Source organism: Esox lucius, chromosome 21, assembly GCF_011004845.1.
Source record: "Esox lucius isolate fEsoLuc1 chromosome 21, fEsoLuc1.pri, whole genome shotgun sequence".
Taxonomy (NCBI): domain Eukaryota; kingdom Metazoa; phylum Chordata; class Actinopteri; order Esociformes; family Esocidae; genus Esox; species Esox lucius.
In genome coordinates this window covers 25,113,774-25,136,669 of record NC_047589.1, presented here as the reverse complement: position 1 = coordinate 25,136,669, position 22,896 = coordinate 25,113,774, and the positions used below count along the sequence as shown (strand labels likewise).

Here is a 22,896-nt window from a genome sequence, read left to right as displayed (position 1 = left end):
TTCTCAGCTAACATACTCCCTCTAGTGGAAAACATCACATTTCTCAGAAAGCCAAACTTAAGTAGACTGGCATTCATTACACAAAACACAAAAATGTTTAACATTTTTTTTAACATTTTGTTAAATTTCCCATGTGACAAATTTAGGTAGGTGCCTCCCTGTTTTGTATTCTTTGATGAAACGCTTTGACACTTGCCCTCTGCACATAGATGGTCTTGGTTGTACTGCTGGTTAAAATCAGGTCAGTGGGCTAGCCTTCAATAGGTTAAACCACCATGCTTCAAAGGTTCATAGGTGGGGTTATTAAAGACGGATTCATTATAACGTGAATTCCATCATTCCAAAGGACACCAAGTACCCCTATCTACAATGACAGAAAACATTTTCAATACTGTAGCAATGTTTCAATGAGTGCTGCATGATCTCAGAAGACCTGTCAATCCTACACCCAGGGGGATCACATATAAACCGGGTGAAATTTAGGCCAGACCTCTCCACGCTGACCCGTACACAAACCTACAGCGCTTCATCGGTTTCTGCTCGTCCCCGCCCCCGTCCAGCCAATCTGCATTCAGCCAGTTGATTCACTAAGTACGCCTCTGCCAGGCTGAAACGGCCCTCTGGCACATGGTGAAAGGAGCAGTCAGCCAGAGACATGCCCCAGCAGTACAGCCTCCCAAGGCCAGCAGCTGGGGCAGGATCTGTCTGACTACCTGGCTGGCTGTCTGAACCTCAGGGCACAGTGAACATCAGCTCACTGAATTCCATCATACGAAACACTCACAACATCTCATTCTCTCCCTACCCACTAGAAAACGGGCACGCGTCAAGGTCAACATCACCCTCTTCCAGTGGAGGCCGACGGGTTTAAGAAATTATATGAAAGAGTCTTTTTAATTGGAACGCAATACACACAGTAGACGGGAGTCGTGGCCCTTTTGAGGACAAGCCATGGCCGGTTCCTTGTCCTGGGCCTACAGGTCACTCCACCTTTGACCCGGAGGTCACTGATGGTGCAACGTCACTGATTATTATTTTTTTTAGTTAATCTAAAACGGCTGATTTGCTATTACTTCATCTAAATCAAAGAGAACTTGGTGTAATTTACCACGCCACAAAAACCTCTCAAACGCTCCGTGTACGATCCGACTGTTCTGCTTGACCCCCGTTTCGACTTTCGCTATTCAAATGTTAACTGAAAGACACAGAGCTACTCGGAATAAGAGCGTGAGGGATCTGGATTCCTTCTTCGGTATTTAAATAGGTTTAACAGGCCCATTGGTCTGTACCTGCTCGTTGCGCCGTCGCGGGGTGTCTTTCCCACCCCTTTTTCTGTTCAAATTCGCAAAAAGAAAACATCTTCAGGTGCAAATCATTTGACCGGTGACATGAACACGAGGATGAAATCTCTTGAAATACTCAATCATAAAAAGGTATGTCAAAATACACCCAAACAAAGAATAGCATTAAAACACAGGCAAATGTAGGTACTCTACAGACATCATTGAAGAGCAAAGCACACCACCTGTCAATGCATGTGCACACGCTGCTGACCGGACAGCAAAACAACAGATGGAGACATGATTTGTAGATTATTTTATTTAATATTCTTAGGCCTTAAGAGTGAATTGGTAACAGTGAACTAACCGTTTTCAGACCTGAAATAAATTATATTACATTTGACCTTAGATATATACTGTACATGAGAAGCTCCTATTCTGGGATGTTGCTACACGGTTCTGTGAGCCAGCCTGATGCATGTCGTGACTTTCAAAGGATAGGGGGAGATTAAAAACTGCACACTGGGGGGTTAAACAGACAAGTTTGTTCAAGTATATTTAAAGTACAAGAGCCACAACATAAAATAAACATATTCCATGAGTTCAATCACGACTTTGATTCTATGCATGTTACACTAAAAAAAGGAAGACTAGGATTTCATAGAATACTGACACTTGGTAAACCTCACCTATCACTTCTTGTTCTAGTCACTTGTGAGGACAACCGTTAAGAGACACAAACTTAGATGGATGTACATTATTAGGATCATTCTTCAGAAGGTTATTTTCATCGTGCCATTCTAGTAGCCAGTTGTGAGTTCGGCACCCAGAAAAACTATAAACTGTCTGCTCTGAACGGCCATTAGACAACACACGTGTAATACACAAATCAAATGCAAATCACAAGGTAATAATTAAACTGGAGATGGATTACAGGCAGGAAAAGGATTTAGCAAATAAAAAGGTAAACCCAAAGACAAATCCCCCACAAGAACCTCAAAACTCCAAGTGTTTTGCTCAAGAATACATTGTACATGAACATTCTGTTGACCGGCACCTTTCAACAAGAAAAGTTAAACGGAGACAAAGCCCAAGTGAAATATGACAGACTGAGATTAACATGATTAGCGACCCCATTTTCAATCCACACCACAGACACTCCTTACACATCTACTGCCGTTCTAGTGTTTAAGTGTGTGTGTGTGTGCCATTTTAAGGACACTACTGGCTAACCAAGGTCATAAACATTTAAGGTGTCTGGGACATTAAAGAGGTCGATGCGTTTTAGGGTGAGGGAAACATTCGCCAGGAGGTGGTGGGGGGGGGCGGTCAAGCACACTGACACAGGCCGTCTTGTCATACAAAAAACACTAGCTACAGGGAAACCATGATGAATGGGATAGAAGCTCGGTCAATGCATCACAACGTTGAGAAAAACAATGATCGGTGTGAACACACCTCCACGGTGAAGCCAGGGGATTCAGAACTCCAGGTAGAACTAGAGGCAAAGACTGCGCTGTAACAGACATATAACCCTAGCCATTAGGGGGAACTAGCTCTCCGTTCAGAGGGCAGAGAGTGCTCTATTCACAAGGCTTCAGAGGATTTGGGTGAAGTTAAAAATTGACAAATAAATAGAAACAAATTGCTGTAAAGAGTCAAAAGGCACACAAAAGTTTGAGGCATAAACAAGTGATGAAAAGGCAGTGAGCAAGATCAACCAACAAAACGAAGAGGTTACAACATGCGTTAGAAAGACCCCGCGGGGCAAAGAAAAGTGAACCAGGGACGATCAAACAAAAGAAATTCAGGAAAACGAGAGCACTCATCACAACCATGCACCAAAACAAACCCCTAACTCCACAACGCACCATCATCCAGTGGAATCGCTCAAACTCAGAAGCTGGTGCGGCGCCGTGCATTCCCACAACGCAATTTGGTATCAAAGAGTTAACGGACCAATCGGGTGTCAGAGCAAACTATTTTTCTGGGGGGGGGGGGGGGGGGGGGGGGGATAAGAGATGGGAGCGGAGTCTGAAGTTGTCCGTCTATGCCTCTGGAAGTGCATGATGTGTGGCGCCGGGGTGTTTAGCGTGCGGCACTCGACCTGGGGTATAGTAGCTAGCGTTCTATCAGCTGATTTCCTTGTATACAGTTCAGGTTATTGCAGGTTGCACTAGGCCGTCCAGCCGTCCTTCCAGACACCCGGCACAGTGGGCGTGTGGCTGCCAACCAGGGAACGGGGGAGTAGTGTTGAAGGTGAAGTGGGACCGGGGACAAACAGGGCCGGGGGCCCGCGTCGGGTCTGTGGTTACGACAACGTGGACCGACACAGGAAGTGGTCACCAGTAGAAGGAGCGGGACAGGAAGTGGTCACCAGTAGAAGGAGCGGGACAGGAAGTGGTCACCAGTAGAAGGAGCGGGACAGGAAGTTGGCAGCGGTGCTGAGCCAACCCACTCCGTCCGTGATGGAGCCCACGCGGGTCACGGCCTTGTCCTGCTCCTGGGACGGGCTCTCCTCCTCAGGGAGGTAGTCGGGGACGTCCACGTTGTGTTCCACAAACTCCTCCGCACCATCCTGGAACGGGAGCACGAGCTTGGGGGTGGGGGGGGGGAGAGATAATAACAACAGGGGATCGTTCAGAAGCCCTGAAGAGTGACAAACAGATCTGATGAAAAGACAATAAGGCAAAAAGAAACAGTAGGGAACCTTAAGCAATTCTGTCCCTCCAGTGCCAACCCGGAAACATAATTGAAACAGCGCTGCCCCCTGCTGGACAGTGAGGAGCCATGATTCAGACCCCCAGGGTAAGAAACTCCCCCAAGACCACAGGGAGGGGAGCAGTGGACTACACTAATTTAATTACTTCAGATGGGGCGGGGGTTTGCTTTGCGGCTGGCTCCGGTGCTGGGGGGTAAGAGTTGTCACGGTTTGGATTTCCCAAAGACTCCCAGGACACGCTGGGATTGCTCGTGGATCTAGGCAGTGAGTAACTCCCTCAGGGCGCAAAGATACGACCAGCTAATGGTGTCACTCTAAATAACCCTGATTCATCTGGGACGAATCTCCCAAGCCCAGTACACATGAAGACGCCTTTCTCACGGTTTGGCTTGGTACACAGCGCTACCGTGCCACCACTAAAGGCCGCAAAACAGAGCTACATACCTGATGAATTACTACAACAGCCGAAAATACTGCGCCACAACCCCCCCCGTCCTCACGGCCAGGTGAAGGGGGAGGGATTTGTCGCAGGTAAAGGGGCCTCACATGTTAATATCATCGTATCGCTATATAGAGTGTTGCAACATTAAATGGACTCTTACTGAAGTACAAATCAACAGTACAACCCCCCCCCCCCCCCCCAAATCTACTCACCTCTCCTCCATCTTCCCCCTTAACCACCTGCGCAGCTTTCATCACCTTGGTGGAGTTGATGGCTGTGCCCAGTGCCTGAACCCCAAAAGCAAATCACAGACGACCATTAAACCATCTCCCAGAGTGGCGGGAGAACACTGTGGATTTGGCGATGGTGTCAGACTCACCTCCGCCTTGAGGTCCGAGCGGATCCGGACCACACAGCGCTTTACGGCCATCTGGAAGGTGAAGCTGATCACTCCTCGAATCTTCAGCAGGGCCTCCTCACACAGACTTCGACGGGCCTGAGGGAGTGAAAAACAGAAAAGTGAAATGTTGACATTAAGGAACCTCCAAAATGCCATCGTCTGTCCACGTGGATCAGGATGAAGGGGGTTCACGTTACATTCATAGACAGCAGCAGCAAAACAAGCACCAGGACATTTGGAAAGAGCTCATCATGTCATGGTCCTATGTGTGTGTGCGGGCGCGCGCCGTGGGGCAGGACTGGTAGTCAGGCCGGGGGCAGCACCCCCGCCGTGCGGCTTTCAGGTACCACCCCCACAGCGCGCTGTTCAACAGCTGACATTTACCGCACCGACCGACCCCCCCGCCCACCGGACAACCTGTGTTAGGCTGGGTGGTCACCGTGACAACAGGGCGACAATATGCCCCCTCCCACTCCAGGGCCCTTAGCGACTGCGTTAGCCTATCACAGCAAACAAGGTTAGACTCCATCCCCGGGCGACGCGCTAAGGACAACGGCGTGTTGTGAAAACCAAGAAGTGGCCAGCTCCGGTTCCGGCGTGGAGCGTAACGGTGGGTCCACTCACCGAGTCGTCCAGGCCGTCGATGTGCAGCACCACAGTCTTGGCCCTCTTGTTGGTTGAGCCCAGGAAGAAGTGGGCCTTACGTCTGCAGGAAGCAGCCTCCGCCTCCGCCTCCTGGGCTTCCCGGTCGCCGGCCGCCTGCAGGATCTCATAGATTTCGGAGGCCAGGAGCTTGGTCTCCCCCGGCGAGATGCTCCTAAAGGACGGAGGGGGGGTTAGTATAAAACATTACAACGTTTTCTCCATACCGGCGTTACACATAACACGTTGGTCATAGAACATTTTTAAGGAACCCTGACATCTTAGTAACATCCAACTCAAGTTCAGACAAGGGCAAGAGGGTAAAAATACACCCAAATCAATAAGGAAGCAGAGGGGTGAACAGCAACGTGTCCGTGCCTACTCCGTCCCCACGCGCCAGGACGACAGCGGTCCCCAGTTCTGCTGGGTGTCCTGCGTGGTTTGGGCCGGTCCACCTCTCTAGCAGAGCCGACTGGGCCGGCCGCTTGATATTTCCAAAGGTCGTCTCTCCGCCAGACGCAGAGGAGTTAGGAGTCTGTCCAGCTGCATGGGGTGGGGGGTCTCCTGGCACTACAGAGAGCCATTCTGACAGGTCTCTCGGCACCTAACCTTTCAAATGTATAAATAGACAGCTGCGATGAAGGACACAATATCCCACTACTCTCGAACAGCCACAGATTAACAATCACAAAGGTCTCTGTCCGTTCCTGAAAAGATAAGAGTAGTTCTCAAATCGCGTCACTCAACAGCAAAATCCTCAATGTCAAATCTGAGAGACCCTAAAGTGGTGGTAGAATGACGTACTCATGGAACAGAGTCCATGACTAGAGGTCAGCAGGACGCCTTGGCCCAGCCAATAGAGGTCAGCAAAGTCATACAATCTAGGTCCCTGAATGAACCGGCAGGCTAGAAGGCTGTCCATGTCATTGAACGACCACTCAGCCCTTAGCAACCAGACGGAATGTCTGCTATCTAGCAAAGCAAGCTGACCTGAGTGGCCTTTAGCCACCATCGTACTGACCGGCTGCCCAGATCTGGCATATATTCTCAAAGGAATGTTACAGGCATTGTGTGAACAAAGTGGATCAGGCTCCATCACTGAGTAAATATTGATGCTGAATAAAGAAAGAATACTAAGAAACACCTTCAGATTCCACACACACACACACACACACACACACACACACACACACACACACACACACACACACACACACACACACACACACACACACACACACACACACACACACACACACACACACACACACACACACACACACACACACACACACACACACACACACACACACACACACACACACACACACACACCACCATAGTGAAACATTCCCCACAGCCTTCACACTCTCTACGGCCATAAACGACCTCTAACCAAAGTCGCGGTGTGGAATCATGGGAGCAGGTCTGACCGCGGGGTCCTTCTTGACAGGGCCTGTTGCTTGCTGAAGTGACTGACCAGTTCGCTCCAGGACCAGTCATGCAGAGAGCTGAACCCTGGGAAATTATCACAAGAACTGATACCAGGCCAGCCAACCGCTGGCACACTTGAGTGTTAAACAACAGTCAGTTAACACCACACACCCTCCAGATACTTTCACTAGGAGAGGGAGAAACCACCCTATGACACCCATGGTTATGAGAGTACACCCACATATTGATTTATCCAAACGCAGCAGAGGGCTTTTTAAACCCCCCCCCCCCCCCCCCCCCCCCCCCCACCCCCCGAATAATAAAGGGAACATATTAAGGTCAAACAAATGTTTAAATCCAGGCCAAAGCGCATTTAAGGGAAATTAGCCTTTTCAATTACAAGTTGAGAGGTTGCAATGGAAGTCCAGGCTGAGTGCTTAGTCCCAAAAAACTGTTCATGAAAGAATAAAACATTATTTAGCATTTAAAGGCCCAGTGCAGCCAAAAAGACAATTTCTATTTAATTTCCACACAAAACAATCAGAATAACAGTGAAAGTGTTCAAATTATAGTAATGCCCCTTTTGTGATCGCTGTCATCAAACTGGTTTCCGAACTCCAATAAAATCAGACTCAAGGATACAAATAATAAAAAATATATTGTGGAGTAATATTCAGGAAAAAGTGATTTATTAGCCATAAAATAAATTCATTATAAAGATTGCATGGAGACCATAAAAAATAAACATGGGCCACTGATTAAATTAATTGTGATATTTAAAAACAAGTGGCAGGTCACATTAAATCCTTCAAAGTGCAGAAACAGCAAATTAATTGTTTACAGGCCCCTTTTTATTCAGGATTAACCAGATTCATCGTGACATGGCAACCTCAGACGACCTTCCTGTCAAAGAAATGCGCAGACAGGCACATACTGCCTGCTGAAAAGCAGTGAACTACTAGGATCAGGTTTTCAGTACAAACTGCACAATATGCTTGTGTGTGTGTGTGTGTGTGTCGTCTCATTGGAATGCAGAGCGGTTGTGTGGAGGAAACGTACTTCTGCATGACATTCTGCAGACTCAGCATCATGCCCAACTCGCCCTTCATCTTCTCTCTGTTGGACCGACATTCCGCCAGGTAGCGAACCGCCTGGAGGAACAAGGTAAAACCATTAGCGCTGAAACAGGCTCAGGGCTCTCACTGGTCCCATGTCGGTGTGAAGGTCAAGGAGTGACATATTCACAGGCCAACGCCAAACATGGCTGAGCAGCCAACTGGCCATTTAAACATGCAGTTGAGGACTTCTGTGAATAATAAAAAAAAAAAAAACTATTTTTTAAACCTATTCACCATTTTGGTCCGGTTGATTTGTATGTTGTTAACGTGCATGATATACAGTATCGGTCAAAGGTTTGGATACACATACTCATTCAAGGGAATTTATTTAGTAATTTCCACATTGTAGAATAATGGTGAAGACACCAACACTTCAAATTAACACATAGGGAATCATGTTGTAAGCAAAAGTGTTAAACAAATCAAAATACATTGATATCTTAGATTTTTCAAAGTTGCCACCCTTTGCCTTAATGACATCTTGGCACATTCTTGGCATTCTCAACCAGCTGCGGTAGGTAGTCACCTGGAATGCTTCTCCAACAGTCGTGAAGGAGTTCAGTTATGCTGAGCACTTGTTGGCTGCTTTTCCTTCACTCTGCAGTCCAACTGGGCTGAATTCGGGTGACTGTCATCTGATGCAGCACTCCATCACTTTCTTTCTTTGGTCAAATTGCCCTCACACAGCCTGGAGGTGTGTTTTGGGTCATCAACCTCTGACAAACTAATGATAGACCCACTTAACACAAGCCAGATGGGATGGCGTGTCACCAGCAAAGCACGCCCACACCATCACACCTCCTCCATGCTTTATGGTGGGAACCATACACGTGAGACCATCCGTTCACTTGCTTTGTGTATCACAAAGACACAACGGTTGGAACTCAACTTTGGATTCAACAGACCAAAGACAGACTCCCACCAGTCTAATGTTCATTTCTCATGTTTTCTTGGCCCAAGCTAGTCTCTTGATGTTGGTGTCTGTCAGTAGGGGTTTCTCTGCAAAAATTTGACCATGAAGGCCTGATTCACACAGTCTCCGCTGAACAGTTGATGTGGAGATCTGTCTGTTACATGAACTCTCCAAAGCATTTATTGGGCTGCAATCAGAGGTGCAATTAACTGATGATTTCTGAGGCTGGTAACTCTAGTGACCTTATCCTTTACAGCAAAGGTAACTCTAGGCCTTCCTTTCCTATTGTGGTCCTCACGAGTGCCAGTTTCATCATAGCGCTTGATTGTTTTGGCAACTGCACTTGAAGAAACTGTCTAAGTTTTTGAAGCCTTCCAGACTGACTGGCCGTCATGTCTTAAAGTAATGATGGACTGTCGTTTCTCTTTGCTTACTTTAGCTGTTCTTGTCATGATATGGACTACTAAAGCAGAGACATAATGATAGTCTTCCCTATAACAACCCTACCATGTCAAAATATAACTGATTACCTAAAATGTATTAACAAGGAGAGTAATTACAAAATTATCTTTTAGCAAGTCGCACCTTTTAACTGAAATGCCTTCCAGGTGACTACCTCATGACCTTGGTTGAGAAAATGCAAAGAGTTTGCAAAGCTGTCATCAAGGCAGAGGGAACCTACTTAAAATAATCTACAATTTGAAATGTATTTTGATCGGTTTGACGCCTTAAAATGGAATTACTGGTGACACCCATGCTAAAAGGTGTTGCATCAAAGCTGTCCTCAATGTATCTGTGTTGTTCATTTTGGAAGGCAGTTTATACCCATTCCACAACAATCTTGCGTATCGGATAGGTTTAAATGCATAGAAACAAGAACACGGCGTCCCTAATAAAGTCAACTATTTCTCTATTCCACTAGCTCTCTTACCATGCATTAACCAGTAGGCTAAATCCACATGGATAACTACTGAAAAGCGGAGACCTGCCCCCTCTGAAATGTTGCTGAGTAATGTCAGCTGCAACGCAGTGGGAGGGACTGTCCTTTGCACTGCCATGCCTGGACAGCAAGGGGGCGCCAGATGACAAGAATATACAGACCGGTCAACCTCCATAGCATCTCAGGAGCAGAAAGCAATGCAACCTGTGTAAATGCACTTCTTCTGAAACGTGTTATTATGAGCAGTGAAAGTGCGCACAGCAACATAAACACACGCTGTTTGTTTCACTAAAGAGGTTCAGGTCACGTTTCGGTACAACAGAGTCTGGGTATTTTTTTTCCAGGGCAGGTCGTGTGTCCAGGTAAAACGGGATGAGCCTCACCAATAATGCTGAGTAGACAACCTGAGGGTTTGGGTGGTCCAGAAAGAGGATGAGCCCAGGTAAGCAGCCGTTGTCCTGCACAATGGCTCGTCTGTTAAGTGGGTCGGCAGCAAGATCGCGTAGCTGGTTCACCACAGTCAGGGCATCCAGCTCCCCACTCATGGTGTCATTTATCCCAGTGCAGTGCACATGAAACCAGCCTCTTCACACTGTGGGAATAATGGATTCGGATTTAGCCGCAACCAACCGACTAATCTGCCTCACAGTGATTATTTCGGTTACTAAAACCTTTAAAGCATGACCACACCATCGAGACTATGCCAATAATAAACTATAATCATTCATGCGGGAATCGAACCCACAACCCTAGCGTTCCAAAAGATACGCTGTACTAACTGATCTACACGTGACCGGCCAAGACCTACAGTAGTGACATAGTGTGAACGAAACGGTCACCAAAAGTTACCTTTAATAGTTACTTTCTTTGAAAAGTTGGCTGAAATAAAAATGTTAGCATGTATTCAGACATTATGACGTTAAAGCAATTTAGTGGTCCAGTAAAATACCATTCTGTTTTGAAGGGACACTTCATAGTAAAGCCCAGTAGATGAGCAAAGAAAATGCCAAACCAACTAAAAGGCCCTAACCACTTTAACGGGCATTTTCTGACCAGAATGCCCGTGTGTTGCTGCTAAACAACCCGTCCTAAACGTGGCAAGATAATAGCTAAATAAATCCATCTCCAGTTAGCAAGCTAGTGGTCAAGTACACTGCTAACGTTAGCTATCACAGAAAATGCAAATATAGCTAGCTAAATAGCTAACTGCCTAGGTTAAGGTTGTCATTGCCTCGTTTGCAGCGTTCGAATGCAAATTGAATGGACGGATTAAGTGGGTGAAGGTCCATCCATGTTGATAACTGCACGAATTCCTAACCACACCTTGCTTATGCAGCATTGCCATTGTTGTCCACGAATAACTTCCAAAAACACGCCCTGCAGTAGTAAAAGCTGACTGGTGGAGGATACATTAAAGGGCTAGCGAGCTAGCTAATAGCATATCATTACCTTTTCTCCAAGTGATCTTCAGTTTAAATTGTAAAATGACCACGAACACCAGTATATAAAATATATGCAATAATAATATAGCAGCTGTGGAAATCTGTTTCGGGGACACGTAGACGATTCTTAAATAAAACAAAGAATATTCTAATAAAACAGTTTCGTGAGAAAAAAATAAGAAGCTAGCTAGCTGGTAAATATTACGACCAAAAAGGGTTCATGACGGCCTGTTTGGAGAAAGCTGATTGGATACTGGACTTCTTCGTTTTGATTGACAAGAGCAAGAGCCGTTCCGCGAAGGTTTTCACCGGAACAAATTGTCACGACCTTGATTCCTTGAGCAGTTAATTTACATAAGAATGTAAATCTAGAGTTAGTAAACTAGAGCGCATCAATTTAGTCATTTGACATTTTGCAACTAGTTATCTACAATACTCCGCAAAACGCATTTCTGTTTATAAAGACAATTGAATCCGCCTCCGTTATGACAAGAACGTCAATTGGTCAGCTGGTCTGCTATTCAATAAGATCAACCAATAATATTTTCATAAAGTTAATCTTAACGCAAAGACAAAACGCATTGTCAATGCCAATAGGTTGATAAAGATAATTCACTAAACCCATACGTCAAGGAAAAAATATAGTAATATTTGTCCCTCCCACTCCGAGGTGACTCAAGTCATTTTTGGGGGAATCCGAAAATTGTCTTTGGTTGGCGATTTAAAGACACGTCTAGTAAGTTATTATTTTATCATATTTGATCAGAAACGTAGTTGTTGCTTAGTATTTGCTACGGTAAAACCTAATTATATACACAGTTGGCCAAGACGTTTCGTTACTTAGCTAGCTGAGTAGCTAAAGATCTGTTTTGTAACCAACATTGCTAGCTACCTAGATACCTACATAGGTAGCTAGCTGGCAACTGTTGAGACAGTAGATTCAGCATCAGAGTTAACATTCTTAGCTGTTACCCACAGTCACAGCTATGTTATTCACAGATTTAAGCGAAGTTGTTAGTCACATTTCTAGACAGTAATTTCAACCTTTTAGCTGAGTTGTGAATAACGTCACGTTATTAGCTAGCTACTATATTAGCTACGTACTGACTGTATTCAACTCCGGCGGCTTTATCTGCTAGCCGGCTTTTGCAACTAATATTTAACGTCAGCCACGGCAGAGATTTCTCGCCAGGGTTAAGTGCTTTGGTTATTCAGCAAGCGCAGTTATCCAAACAAAACGAACTTGTAACTTCAATAAATTAAATATAGACCCAACGCCGATAATATACCTTAAAATGTCCCATCGACGAGTAACACGTATAAGGTAAATACACTGTCCTTAAATCCAGTGGTGGCCCAAAATATTCAGGTCCAATTTACTCAGACCTGCAAAACATGTGGCAAGCACGTACATGACATCACCGATTATACCAGAGGGAATGCTGTTCATTGAATATAGTTCAGTCCAAACTAGACCTCTGATGATGGGGAGACCTCATGCTGTGAGGATTTGCAAACACACGTGCTCGTCACTGAATGTTGACCCAGGGGTGTGTCTTCAGCCCTAGGCTTTACTCCGTGCCTGTGTGCCTCTGCATAACCACAACTCCATCATCCAGTCTGCAGACAGCACCACGTGTTATAGGCTCACCACCTCAACTACAGGGAGGTAAGCAAACTGAAATTGTGGTTAAAAGACAACAACCTTGTCAGCAAAGCCAAGAGGATGTCTTACTCTCACTTGTATATAAGAATTTGTTCCTAACCTGAGTTCATCATCATCATCATCATCTTCTTCCGCTTCATCCGGGGCCGGGTCGCGGGGGCAGCAGTCTAAGCAGGGATGCCCAGACTTCCCTCTCCCCAGACACTTCCTCCAGCTCTTCCGGGGGGACACCGAGGCGTTCCCAGGCCAGCCGGGAGACATAGTCCCTCCAGCGTGTCCTAGGTCTTCCCCGGGGTCTCCTCCCGGTGGGACGGGACCGGAACACCTTCCCTGGAAGGCGTTCCGGAGGCATCCGAAACAGATGCCCAAGCCACCTCAGGTGACCCCTCTCGATGTGGAGGAGCAGCGGCTCTACTCCGAGCTCCTCCCGGGTGACCGAGCTTCTCACCCTATCTCTAAGGGAACGCCCAGCCACCCTGCGGAGAAAGCTCATTTCGGCCGCCTGTATCCGGGATCTTGTCCTTTCGGTCATGACCCAAAGCTCATGACCATAGGTGAGAGTAGGAACGTAGATTGACCGGTAAATCGAGAGCTTCGCCTTGCGGCTCAGCTCTTTCTTCACCACGACAGACCGATACATCGACCGCATTACTGCAGAAGCTGCACCGATCCGTCTGTCAATCTCCCGTTCCATCCTTCCCTCACTCGTGAACAAGACCCCTAGATACTTAAACTCCTCCACTTGAGGCAGGCACTCTCCACCAACCTGAAGTAAGCAAGCCACCCTTTTCCGACTGAGGACCATGGCCTCAGATTTGGAGGTACTGATTCTCATCCCCACCGCTTCACACTCGGCTGCAAACCGTCCCAGCGCATGCTGAAGGTCCTGGTTTGAAGAGGCCAACACGACAACATCATCCGCAAAGAGCAGAGACGAAATCGTGTGGTCCCCAAACCTGACACCCTCCGGCCCCTGGCTGCGCCTAGAAATTCTGTCCATAAAAATTATGAACAGAACCGGTGACAAAGGGCAGCCCTGCCGGAGTCCAACATGCACTGGGAACAAGTCTGACTTACTGCCGGCAATGCGGACCAAGCTCCTGCTTCGGTCGTACAGGGACCTGACAGCCCTTAGCAAAGGACCCAGGACCCCATATTCCCGAAGCACTCTCCACAGGATGCCGCGAGGGACACAGTCGAATGCCTTCTCCAAATCCACAAAACACATGTGGATTGGTTGGGCAAACTCCCATGAACCCTCCAACACCCCGTAGAGGGTATAGAGCTGGTCCAGTGTTCCACGGCCCGGACGAAAACCACACTGTTCCTCCTGAATCCGAGGTTCTACTATCGGCCGTATTCTCCTCTCCAGAACCCTGGCATAGACTTTCCCGGGGAGGCTGAGAAGTGTGATCCCCCTGTAGTTGGAACACACCCTCCAGTCCCCCTTCTTAAAAAGAGGGACCACCACCCCGGTCTGCCATCCCAAAGGCACTGTCCCCGACCGCCACGCGATGTTGCACAGGCGTGTCAACCAAGACAGCCCCACAACATCCAGAGACTTGAGGTACTCAGGGCGGATCTCATCCACCCCCGGTGCCTTGCCACCGAGGAGTTTCTTGACCACATCGGTGACTTCAGCCCGGGTGATGGACGAGTCCACCTCTGAGCCCTCATCCTCTGCTTCCTCAATGGAAGATGTGACGGCGGGATTGAGGAGATCCTCGAAGTACTCCTTCCACCGCCCGACGACATCCCCAGTTAAAGTCAACAGCTGGCCACCTCTACTGTAAACAGCGTTAGTAGGGCACTGTTTCCCTCTCCTGAGGCGCCGGACGGTTTGCCAGAATCTCTTCGAGGCCAGCCGATAGTCCTTCTCCATGGCCTCACCGAACTCCTCCCAGGCCCGAGTTTTTGCCTCCACAACCACCCGGGCTGCAGTCCGCTTGGCCTGTCGGTACCCGTCAGCTGCCTCAGGAGTCCCACAAGCCAACCAGGCCTGATAGGACTCCTTCTTCAGCTTGACGGCATCTCTTACTTCCGGTGTCCACCACCGGGTTCGGGGATTGCCGCCTCGACAGGCACCGGAGACCTTACGTCCACAGCTCCGAACGGCCGCTTCGACAATGGCGGTGGAGAACATGGTCCACTCGGACTCAATATCTCCAGCCTCCCTCGGGATCCAGTCGAAGCTCTGTCGGAGGTGGGAGTTAAAGATCTCTCTGACAGGAGACTCGGCCAGACGTTCCCAGCAGACCCTTACAGTCCGCTTGGGCCTGCCGAGTCTGTCCAGCTTCCTCCCCCGCCATCGGATCCAGCTCACCACCAGGTGGTGATCAGTTGACAGCTCCGCCCCTCTCTTCACCCGAGTGTCCAAGACATACGGCCGCAGGTCAGATGAAACGACAACAAAGTCGATCATCGACCTGCGGCCTAGGGTGTCCTGGTGCCATGTGCACTGATGGACACCCTTATGCTTGAACATGGTGTTCGTTATGGACAAACTGTGACTAGCACAGAAGTCCAATAACTGAACACCACTCGGGTTCAGATCAGGGGGGCCGTTCCTCCCAATCACACCCCTCCAGGTGTCACTGTCGTTGCCCACGTGGGCGTTGAAGTCCCCCAGTAGAACGATAGAGTCCCCAGTTGGAGCACTTTCCAGCACCCCTCCCAGAGACTCCAAGAAGGTCGGGTACTCTGCACTGCCGTTCGGCCCATAGGCACAAACAACAGTGAGAGACCTATCCCCGACCCGAAGGCGCAGGGAAACGACCCTCTCGTTCACCGGGGTAAACTCCAACACATGGCGGCAGAGCTGGGGAGCTATAAGCAAACCCACACCAGCCCGCCGCCTCTCACCATGGGCAACTCCAGAGTGGTGAAGAGTCCATCCTCTCTCAAGGAGTGTGGTTCCAGAGCCCAAGCCGTGCGTAGAGGTGATTCCGACTACCTCCAGTCGGAACCTCTCAACCTCACGCACGATCTCAGGCTCCTTCCCCGCCAGCGAGGTGACGTTCCACGTCCCTAGAGCTAGTTTCCGTGTCCAGGGATCGGGTTGCCTAGGCCCCTGCCTTCGACTGCCGCCCGATCCTCTACGCACCGACCCCTTATGGTCCCTCCTGTGGGTGGTGAGCCCACGGGAAGGCGGCCCCACGTCGCTCCTTCGGGCTATGCCCGGCCGGGCCCCATGGGGAAAGGCCCGGCCACCAGGCGCTCGCGTGCGAGCCCCAACCCCGGGCCTGGCTCCAGGGTGGGGCCCCGGCTGCGCCATACCGGGCGACGTCACGGAACTCAAATAATTATTCATCATTAAGGGGTGTTTTGAACCGCTCTTAGTCTGACCCGTCGCCTAGGACCTGTTTGCCTTGGGAGACCCTACCAGGGGCATATAGCCCCAGACAACATAGCTCCTAGGGTCACTCGGGTACTCAAACCCCTCCACCACGTTAAGGTGGCAGTTCATGGAGGAGATTGCCTGGTTAAATAAAGATTCAATAAAAACAATTCTACGTTTTTTGGAGGGAGAGGACCCCCCGCCCCTCCCAAAAAAAATATATATGTCAATGGGGCTAAAGAGTTACACATGGATGAGGAATTATATATCTATATACTGTATACTGTATTGATAGTGTTGTTACTATAATTGTAGTAATTTAACAGAATGTTCATAATAAAACACGCCATCCTGGGCTTACCTAGGCTGCACTTTGGAAAGGTATGTGACTGGAGAGCATGGGACTGAAAGTTATTACCAAGGTTAACCAGAAAGTAAAAGCAACACTTCTCAGTATGGCCACCTTAAAAATACTCCCATCCACATCAGTGCTGTGACACTATGACGGGGCTTGCACCTCATGGTCTAGTAGCAGCTCCCAAAAGATTGTTAAAAATAAATAAATACGTAAAACGGCACAGAATATAGTTGTACGGGTTATACTGAAACTTGGCCCACATTCTCACGTTGGCCCGTCTCAATTCTGAGAGCTTCAGTGGTTAACGGTTGATGAACCGGTGATGTCACTTAAGGTGGGATTGGCCCACAAGATCACGGCTTAGTCCCTCTGGTGTCTTCAGTTATTTTACTGCACAAAAGGACTGATGTTCCCACACTAGGAGGACATTGGACTTGTATGTGTAATGTATTCTTGATAGTTTCAGGTGTGTCCGTACCTGTTGCTTGGTGTAATGCTTCTCACGTATTTTGAGTTGTCGAATAAAACACAACAGGATACATGCTGTTAAAATATTATTGTCACTGCTCGTGTACAAATCTCAACTCTTAGTCAACGCAGTCCGACTGAATGCTGCTATTTAAATAAATGAATTTAGATTTGCCTGTGTACATGACCTAGAGTTTTGTTGGGCTACAACTGGAATCTACTTGTATGGGAGTCACCCAATAGTTCTCTCTTAGGACCGTGCTTGTAAGATGGAACAGATGAACTTTGACCCTGCTTTTTGTCTTCTCAAGGCATTGCTGTCATGGTGATGGTGCTTAAACTAATTCCAGGTATTTCCACCCCCTGTCTCTCTTCCTTCCCTCAGACTACCTCACAGAGATGATTCTTTCTAGGAAACGACAGTACAACAGCCTCGGTGAAACACATGGATAGAATGAGTGAAGAAAATAAAAGGCTAGAAATGGACCTGGTATGGTTTCTTTTAAAAGGTTCTACCTCAGTGTCTAATACAGTCATGGTCAGACCACTTTTCTGTTATCAGCGCTTACTCTTCAGAGGGTACACAACTATTTCTCCACAGAGGGCAAAAGACATTGTTTAATCTTCCTGAGATCATAATAGTATCCATGTTTAAATCTTGTCCTTTTGTCATACAGTATTGTCACAGTACGGTCTTTAGAAGGCTTTGTGTTGTCATTCTCAACCACTTAACCATTGACCTATGTGTTTATTTCGGGCAGGCCTTTGGCTTTTCAGGCAAGGCGTATGGGTCCTCGAGGAGCATTGTTAGAAGAATAGCCAGCAATCTTCCCCTTAAACCATGTGAAAGGGTCCATTTTCAGGTAAGTCAGTGTTCAATGAGAGGTAAGATGCCTCCATCTCCCAAAATGTTTAAAAAATCGTTCACATTATAGAATTATAATGTTCTTTCAACTTAGGTAGAGAATGATGCTCTGTGTGTAACCTTTTTAGTTTGTCAGTACCTCATCTCTTGATTTGTAAATAACAGTTCAGGGTCATTTCTTACATTGCGGTGCCGTTAGGGCCAAAATTATTAAAAAATATATATATTTTAACTAACCACAAGGAGCCAGGAATGACTGGGTGTCTCTGTAAAGCACTTTGTGACAACTGCTGTTGTAAAAAGGGCTTTATAAATACATTTGATTGATTGACTGGTCTGCGTTGTTGAGTTTAGGTAGTCATGTGGTGGAATCAGTGCCCTGCTCTCAATAGAATCCCTTTTTCTGTCTTGTCAACACTGTTTTCTCTTTTCCTCTTTCCCTCCCTTTAGCTGTCCTTTCTGTGAGGAATACAGTAGCTCTGCTTTAGGTCAGTTCACCTGGCAATTTCTTCTACAACTCTAACCTGCTGTTCAAATGTCTTGTAGCATGACCGCTCCTCTGATAAGCCTGGTGTCCTCTCAACTTTATACACAAGCCTTTGGTGTTCTTCCTGTTTCTAAGCTCCTGTTCAGATGAAGCACAGCATAAGAAAATTCTGGTTCCTCCACAAAGGTGCAGAAGTAGCAGAGTAAAGAAATGCATGAATTGCAACAAATACTTGGTCATAAGAAAGGCGCTCATGCTCTCTAATCTGTAGCCAGTCAAATGTCTGCATCAGGTCACACTTTTTTTTAGTAGCATCAATGCAGTTTGTGTTAACATGAAAACACCTCTGGTGGTAAAACAGGACTTTGTAATTGAGTGGTTGACCGTGGATGCAGGACGTAGCACTGCTCTGAGAGGAGAATGTTCAGGCGTATTGATTAACATGGCTGCCCCGTGTCTCAGCTCAAACCTTACGGCGAACACAGTGGTGTCCGGAACTGCCCCGGGAGACGGAACGGGCCGGTGGTCTCTCTGGCGGATGTCGGCTGGATGGACCAGGAGCAGGAAGAGGAGGAGGTGGGAGACGACTGGTTTGGCTTTGGATTTGGGGGACATAGGTAAGAAGGGGAGAGAGATTCGTTGGAATAGCCACCAGCTCTAAAGGTGCCTTAATAAATATGCATTTTATTAAGCCACACCCTGAGCTCATTGGGGAATTCCTGCGTGAGTGTGTTAACTAATGAGTTGTTGAGTGTTCTGCTAACATGTTGGTTTGGTTGTTTCTCGCTGGTCCCCTTTAAGGTCAGAGGCACCATCGGGGCTCATTTTCCGTTCACACCCACCTCAACTCAAACAACCGTTTCCTCGACGCGGGTCATTACCCAGCCTGCACCAGGCTGACCCAGAGCCCCAGGGTCAGACCAACACCAACAATGAAGCCATCCAGAAGATCAGCGCTCTGGAGACCGAGCTGGCCAAACTCAGAGCTCAGATTGCACAGATTGTAATGATCCAGGAGCAGAACACACAGTTACCAGGCAAGAGAAAGATTGATGCACTGAACCAACACTTAATTACCTCCAAGCCTTTTCATTCTTTGGGAAAGACAATCCCACTTTTCCTCTGTAATGACCTTTATCTGCCTGGAGATGGCAGAGTCCTAACAGCCGGAGCATTTCTCACCCCTCTCTCTCTCTCTCTCTCTCTCTCTCTCTCTCCCTCTCTCATCTCAACCCCAGGCGGCCCTCCTGCCCCAGGCGGCCCTCCGCCTCCCCCATCTCCACCCTGCGCCCCACCGCCTCCCCCTCCACCCCCACCTCCCCCTCCGCCTCCCTCAGTCACGGGTATGCAGAGGAGCTTCTCAGTCATTGAGCTCATCCAGGAGCGGCGTGGGAAGAAGATGCAGGGCCAGACACTGCTGGAGCAGGGGTCCGTGCAAGCGGAGGTCCCAAACATGCTGGATGTTCTCAAAGACATCGGCAAAGTCAAGCTGCGCCCTGCCAAGAGGTGGGCACTGTGTTTTATCTTACAGACAACAGGCTAAACTATCCTGTCTTGCAGAGGCCTTTACCGATTTCCAACTGAACAGTTGCTTTCCTCCCTACCTGTGGTGTTGTCCTCCAGCCGCTCAGAGGAGAGCCGGGCCAAACCTGTTGAGCCCACAGACGCTGCGTCGCTCATCGCCAACGCCCTGAAGCGCAAGTTTGCACATCGGTATCGTCACCGCAGCGGTGACAGCAGCGACTTTGACCTGTGTGAACCGAATCCTATCCGTTCTGAATTCCCCAAGACTGACCAGGAAGTGGAGGTGACACCAGTAAGAGCACCACTGAGAGAGTACAGAACTATTGTTTTCGCTGCTGTGATATTCTACATCTCCGTTTTGGCGCCTGACCATATCCAAACTAGACTGTTTGTGCACCAACAATGTCCCAGATCCCTAATTCTGTCTGTTGTCATCTTGGGTTCTAAGTTACTTTCCTTTCTCGGTTGTCTAGTTGAGGCGGCATCGGTTGAAACCCACTGCCCCTGCGGTGAAACCTGGCCCGGAGACCCCCTTGGTAAGCAATGGGCAACTTTTAAGCTTTTATCTGATATTGAATGTGAGATGGACCTGACCTTTTCTCTATCCTGTAGTTTGGGCAGCACATGTTAAAATCTACTGGCAAGAGGGATCTGCTCTGAGCAACCACCAGACGGGCTGGAGTTCTGCACGTGTAGACATACCGTGTGCATTGGTGCCTTGTCAGCCTGCTGGTCAGCCTGCTGGTCAGCCTCTGTGGATGGACGCCTGGTTTCTACTCAGATATGTAGTCAGTCTGCTCTCCACAGCCGGGGACGGGCTAACAGCCTCGTAGTCTTATTCAATTCTCGCACTTTGATCATATATGGCCTCTGTTTTTGGGTGTACCGCATGGATTTTAAGATTTTTTTTAAATTTTAAATGTCTGTTTTTGTTCGGTGTAAAATGAAGTTTCAATATTTTTTTCCAAAATCGCGGCTAAATTCCAGTATGAGTTCAGTATGTAACACTACACAATCTAACATTTTTCGGAACCATTCTTAACTACATTTATGAAAGGGTACATTTTACATAGACTGAAAGGCTTATCCTGTTTTTTACCCTTTTCAATGTAAGTGCATTTCTCTTCACTGTACTGAGTATTTGCCATCTGCTGCTTGCCATCGGTAAGGACAAACATACACAGAGAGGAGCACTTTTAGTCATTTCATCAGTCTTGTGGAGTACTGAGACCTTGTTTTTGTTAATTGCATTCTAGTCAATCTAACTTATGATTTATTTATATGGTTTTTAGAATAACTGGTTGTTATTAATTATGTTGGAGTTGTAACCAATAACCAACTCCATCAAAGTGTATAGTTGATTTGTTTGTTACATTAGGCTCGCTCTCTCTGCTTAAGAGTACAAATGGGACCAGTTTGGTTTCAGAAAGCCCCAGTACTGTTGAGTGGTACCTCAACTTAAAGACTGGACAGAACTAACACTAAATTGTTTTGGGCAGCGTTGTTTTACTACCTCTGAAAGAAAACAAGGCTAATTTAGACTAAATGCTCAAAGGTTGAGATTCAAGTTATTTTATCAAGTAATTACCAATAATACTGTGCAAGTGAAACATCTATCCCACTTACTGCATTATTTTCTTTTGTCACAACATTTTAAGCCAAAGACACAGTCCATTAGCATTCTGTCTTGTCCATGTTTTGCTGTTCTGTTAAGGACAGAGTTTTGGCCCTCAAATATTTTGTCTGTCACATGTTTTTGAAATGTTACCATTACACAGTGATGGCATGACTGATATGAAATTAGGGCAGAAAGGGTATTTTGGATGTTTCTGGTTAATTGATCCTTTAAAGATAACAGCCAGTATGTTTATCAGTACTTGACACCATTCGGCATATGCATTTGCATGAGCATTTTATAAGGGAACACAATTGTAATAATTGGTGTAAAACACTATAGATCTGACAGGTGAAATGTCTTCCACAATTGAAAGATAAGTACTGTAAATGGACTGGAATCTAGTTCATGAATAAAACCAAAATCAAACTTGTTGTGGTGTTAACTTCAAATGAGGTGTGTGCATAAAATGTTTGATAATTTCTCAAAGTCACCTCCAGATAAGTCTCAGGTAAACAGTAACTTTTGCACATTCCCCGACCACACTAGGCCTCAATCTACAGAGGTTGAACAATGAATGACTACAGCGATGTCTTTGCTGACATCCTTCATAAGCTCCTGCTTATTGTCTTTATATTGGAAGATAAATATCTTTGAGTACATAAAATATTTGATGCAGGATGTTACCAACCGCCTGCTTTCAATGTAAAGTGAGATGTTATGCCATCTCAGATTTCAACGGACAATTCCTAACAAGCTTATCGTTGCGACACTTCAGTAACATCTAATTAGCCTCATATCAAAATCGTTATATATCTTGGCTATATTCAGCAGGCTTTGACACCCATAAACTCCTTTACTGATTTATTAACAGGACAGATTTTATGTAGTTACCCTTCTAAATTACTTTATTTGTGACACTTATTACACTCTAAGGTCACTTGGATGACACACATTTATGTCAACTGGTTTTATTAATCAAAGTGTAACTGCAACAGGTATGTATCAAAAGGTCAATAGAGCAAAGCCTTTACAAAATGGCTTGACACTGAAGTCTTCTTCCCAAAATGGCTGTCGCGTCAAATTGTAAACAGTTTTTTTCATCAACAGTCTTACAGCACTGACAGCAAAAATACAAATCGGCTAAAATAAAAAGCACCTGTTATCATTCAAAATGTTCAAAACACAAAACATCTTTGTGCCGTCTGTACAGAATCAACAACAACAAAGAAACACAATTCGC

General features: G+C 46.9%; 2 protein-coding genes across 7 annotated transcripts; one reads left to right on the top strand and one right to left on the bottom strand.

Moving 5' to 3' along the window:
- Positions 1-1,581: 1,581 nt before the first annotated feature.
- Positions 1,582-12,780, bottom strand: armc1 (armadillo repeat containing 1). Of its 5 annotated transcripts, none has more exons than XM_034289381.1 (8): positions 12,623-12,780; positions 10,275-10,483; positions 7,980-8,071; positions 5,469-5,661; positions 4,824-4,940; positions 4,657-4,731; positions 3,689-3,876; positions 1,582-3,626 (listed from the first exon to the last, which is right to left on the bottom strand). In XM_034289381.1, the coding sequence occupies exons 2-8, from the start codon at positions 10,434-10,436 to the stop codon at positions 3,623-3,625; spliced, it is 831 nt and encodes a 276-aa protein (XP_034145272.1). In that variant the 5' UTR covers positions 10,437-10,483; positions 12,623-12,780; the 3' UTR covers positions 1,582-3,622. The 5 variants fall into 5 exon arrangements, with proteins under 5 accessions (XP_034145272.1, XP_034145269.1, XP_034145270.1 ...); XM_034289378.1 differs by lacking the exon at positions 12,623-12,780 and adding an exon at positions 11,341-11,670; XM_034289379.1 differs by lacking the exon at positions 12,623-12,780 and adding an exon at positions 11,215-11,314.
- Positions 12,781-12,907: 127 nt separating this feature from the next.
- On the top strand, positions 12,908-22,135 carry mtfr1 (mitochondrial fission regulator 1). 2 transcript variants are annotated; one of them, XM_034289376.1, is made up of 9 exons: positions 12,908-13,002; positions 17,548-17,652; positions 17,924-18,025; positions 18,977-19,131; positions 19,316-19,551; positions 19,753-20,020; positions 20,138-20,330; positions 20,512-20,574; positions 20,651-22,130. In XM_034289376.1, exons 2-9 carry the CDS (start codon positions 17,608-17,610, stop codon positions 20,696-20,698), a joined length of 1,110 nt encoding a protein of 369 aa, XP_034145267.1. In that variant the 5' UTR covers positions 12,908-13,002; positions 17,548-17,607; the 3' UTR covers positions 20,699-22,130. The 2 variants fall into 2 exon arrangements, with proteins under 2 accessions (XP_034145267.1, XP_034145268.1); XM_034289377.1 differs by lacking the exons at positions 12,908-13,002; positions 17,548-17,652; positions 17,924-18,025 and adding an exon at positions 18,478-18,515 and having other exon boundaries at positions 20,651-22,135.
- Positions 22,136-22,896: the final 761 nt, after the last annotated feature.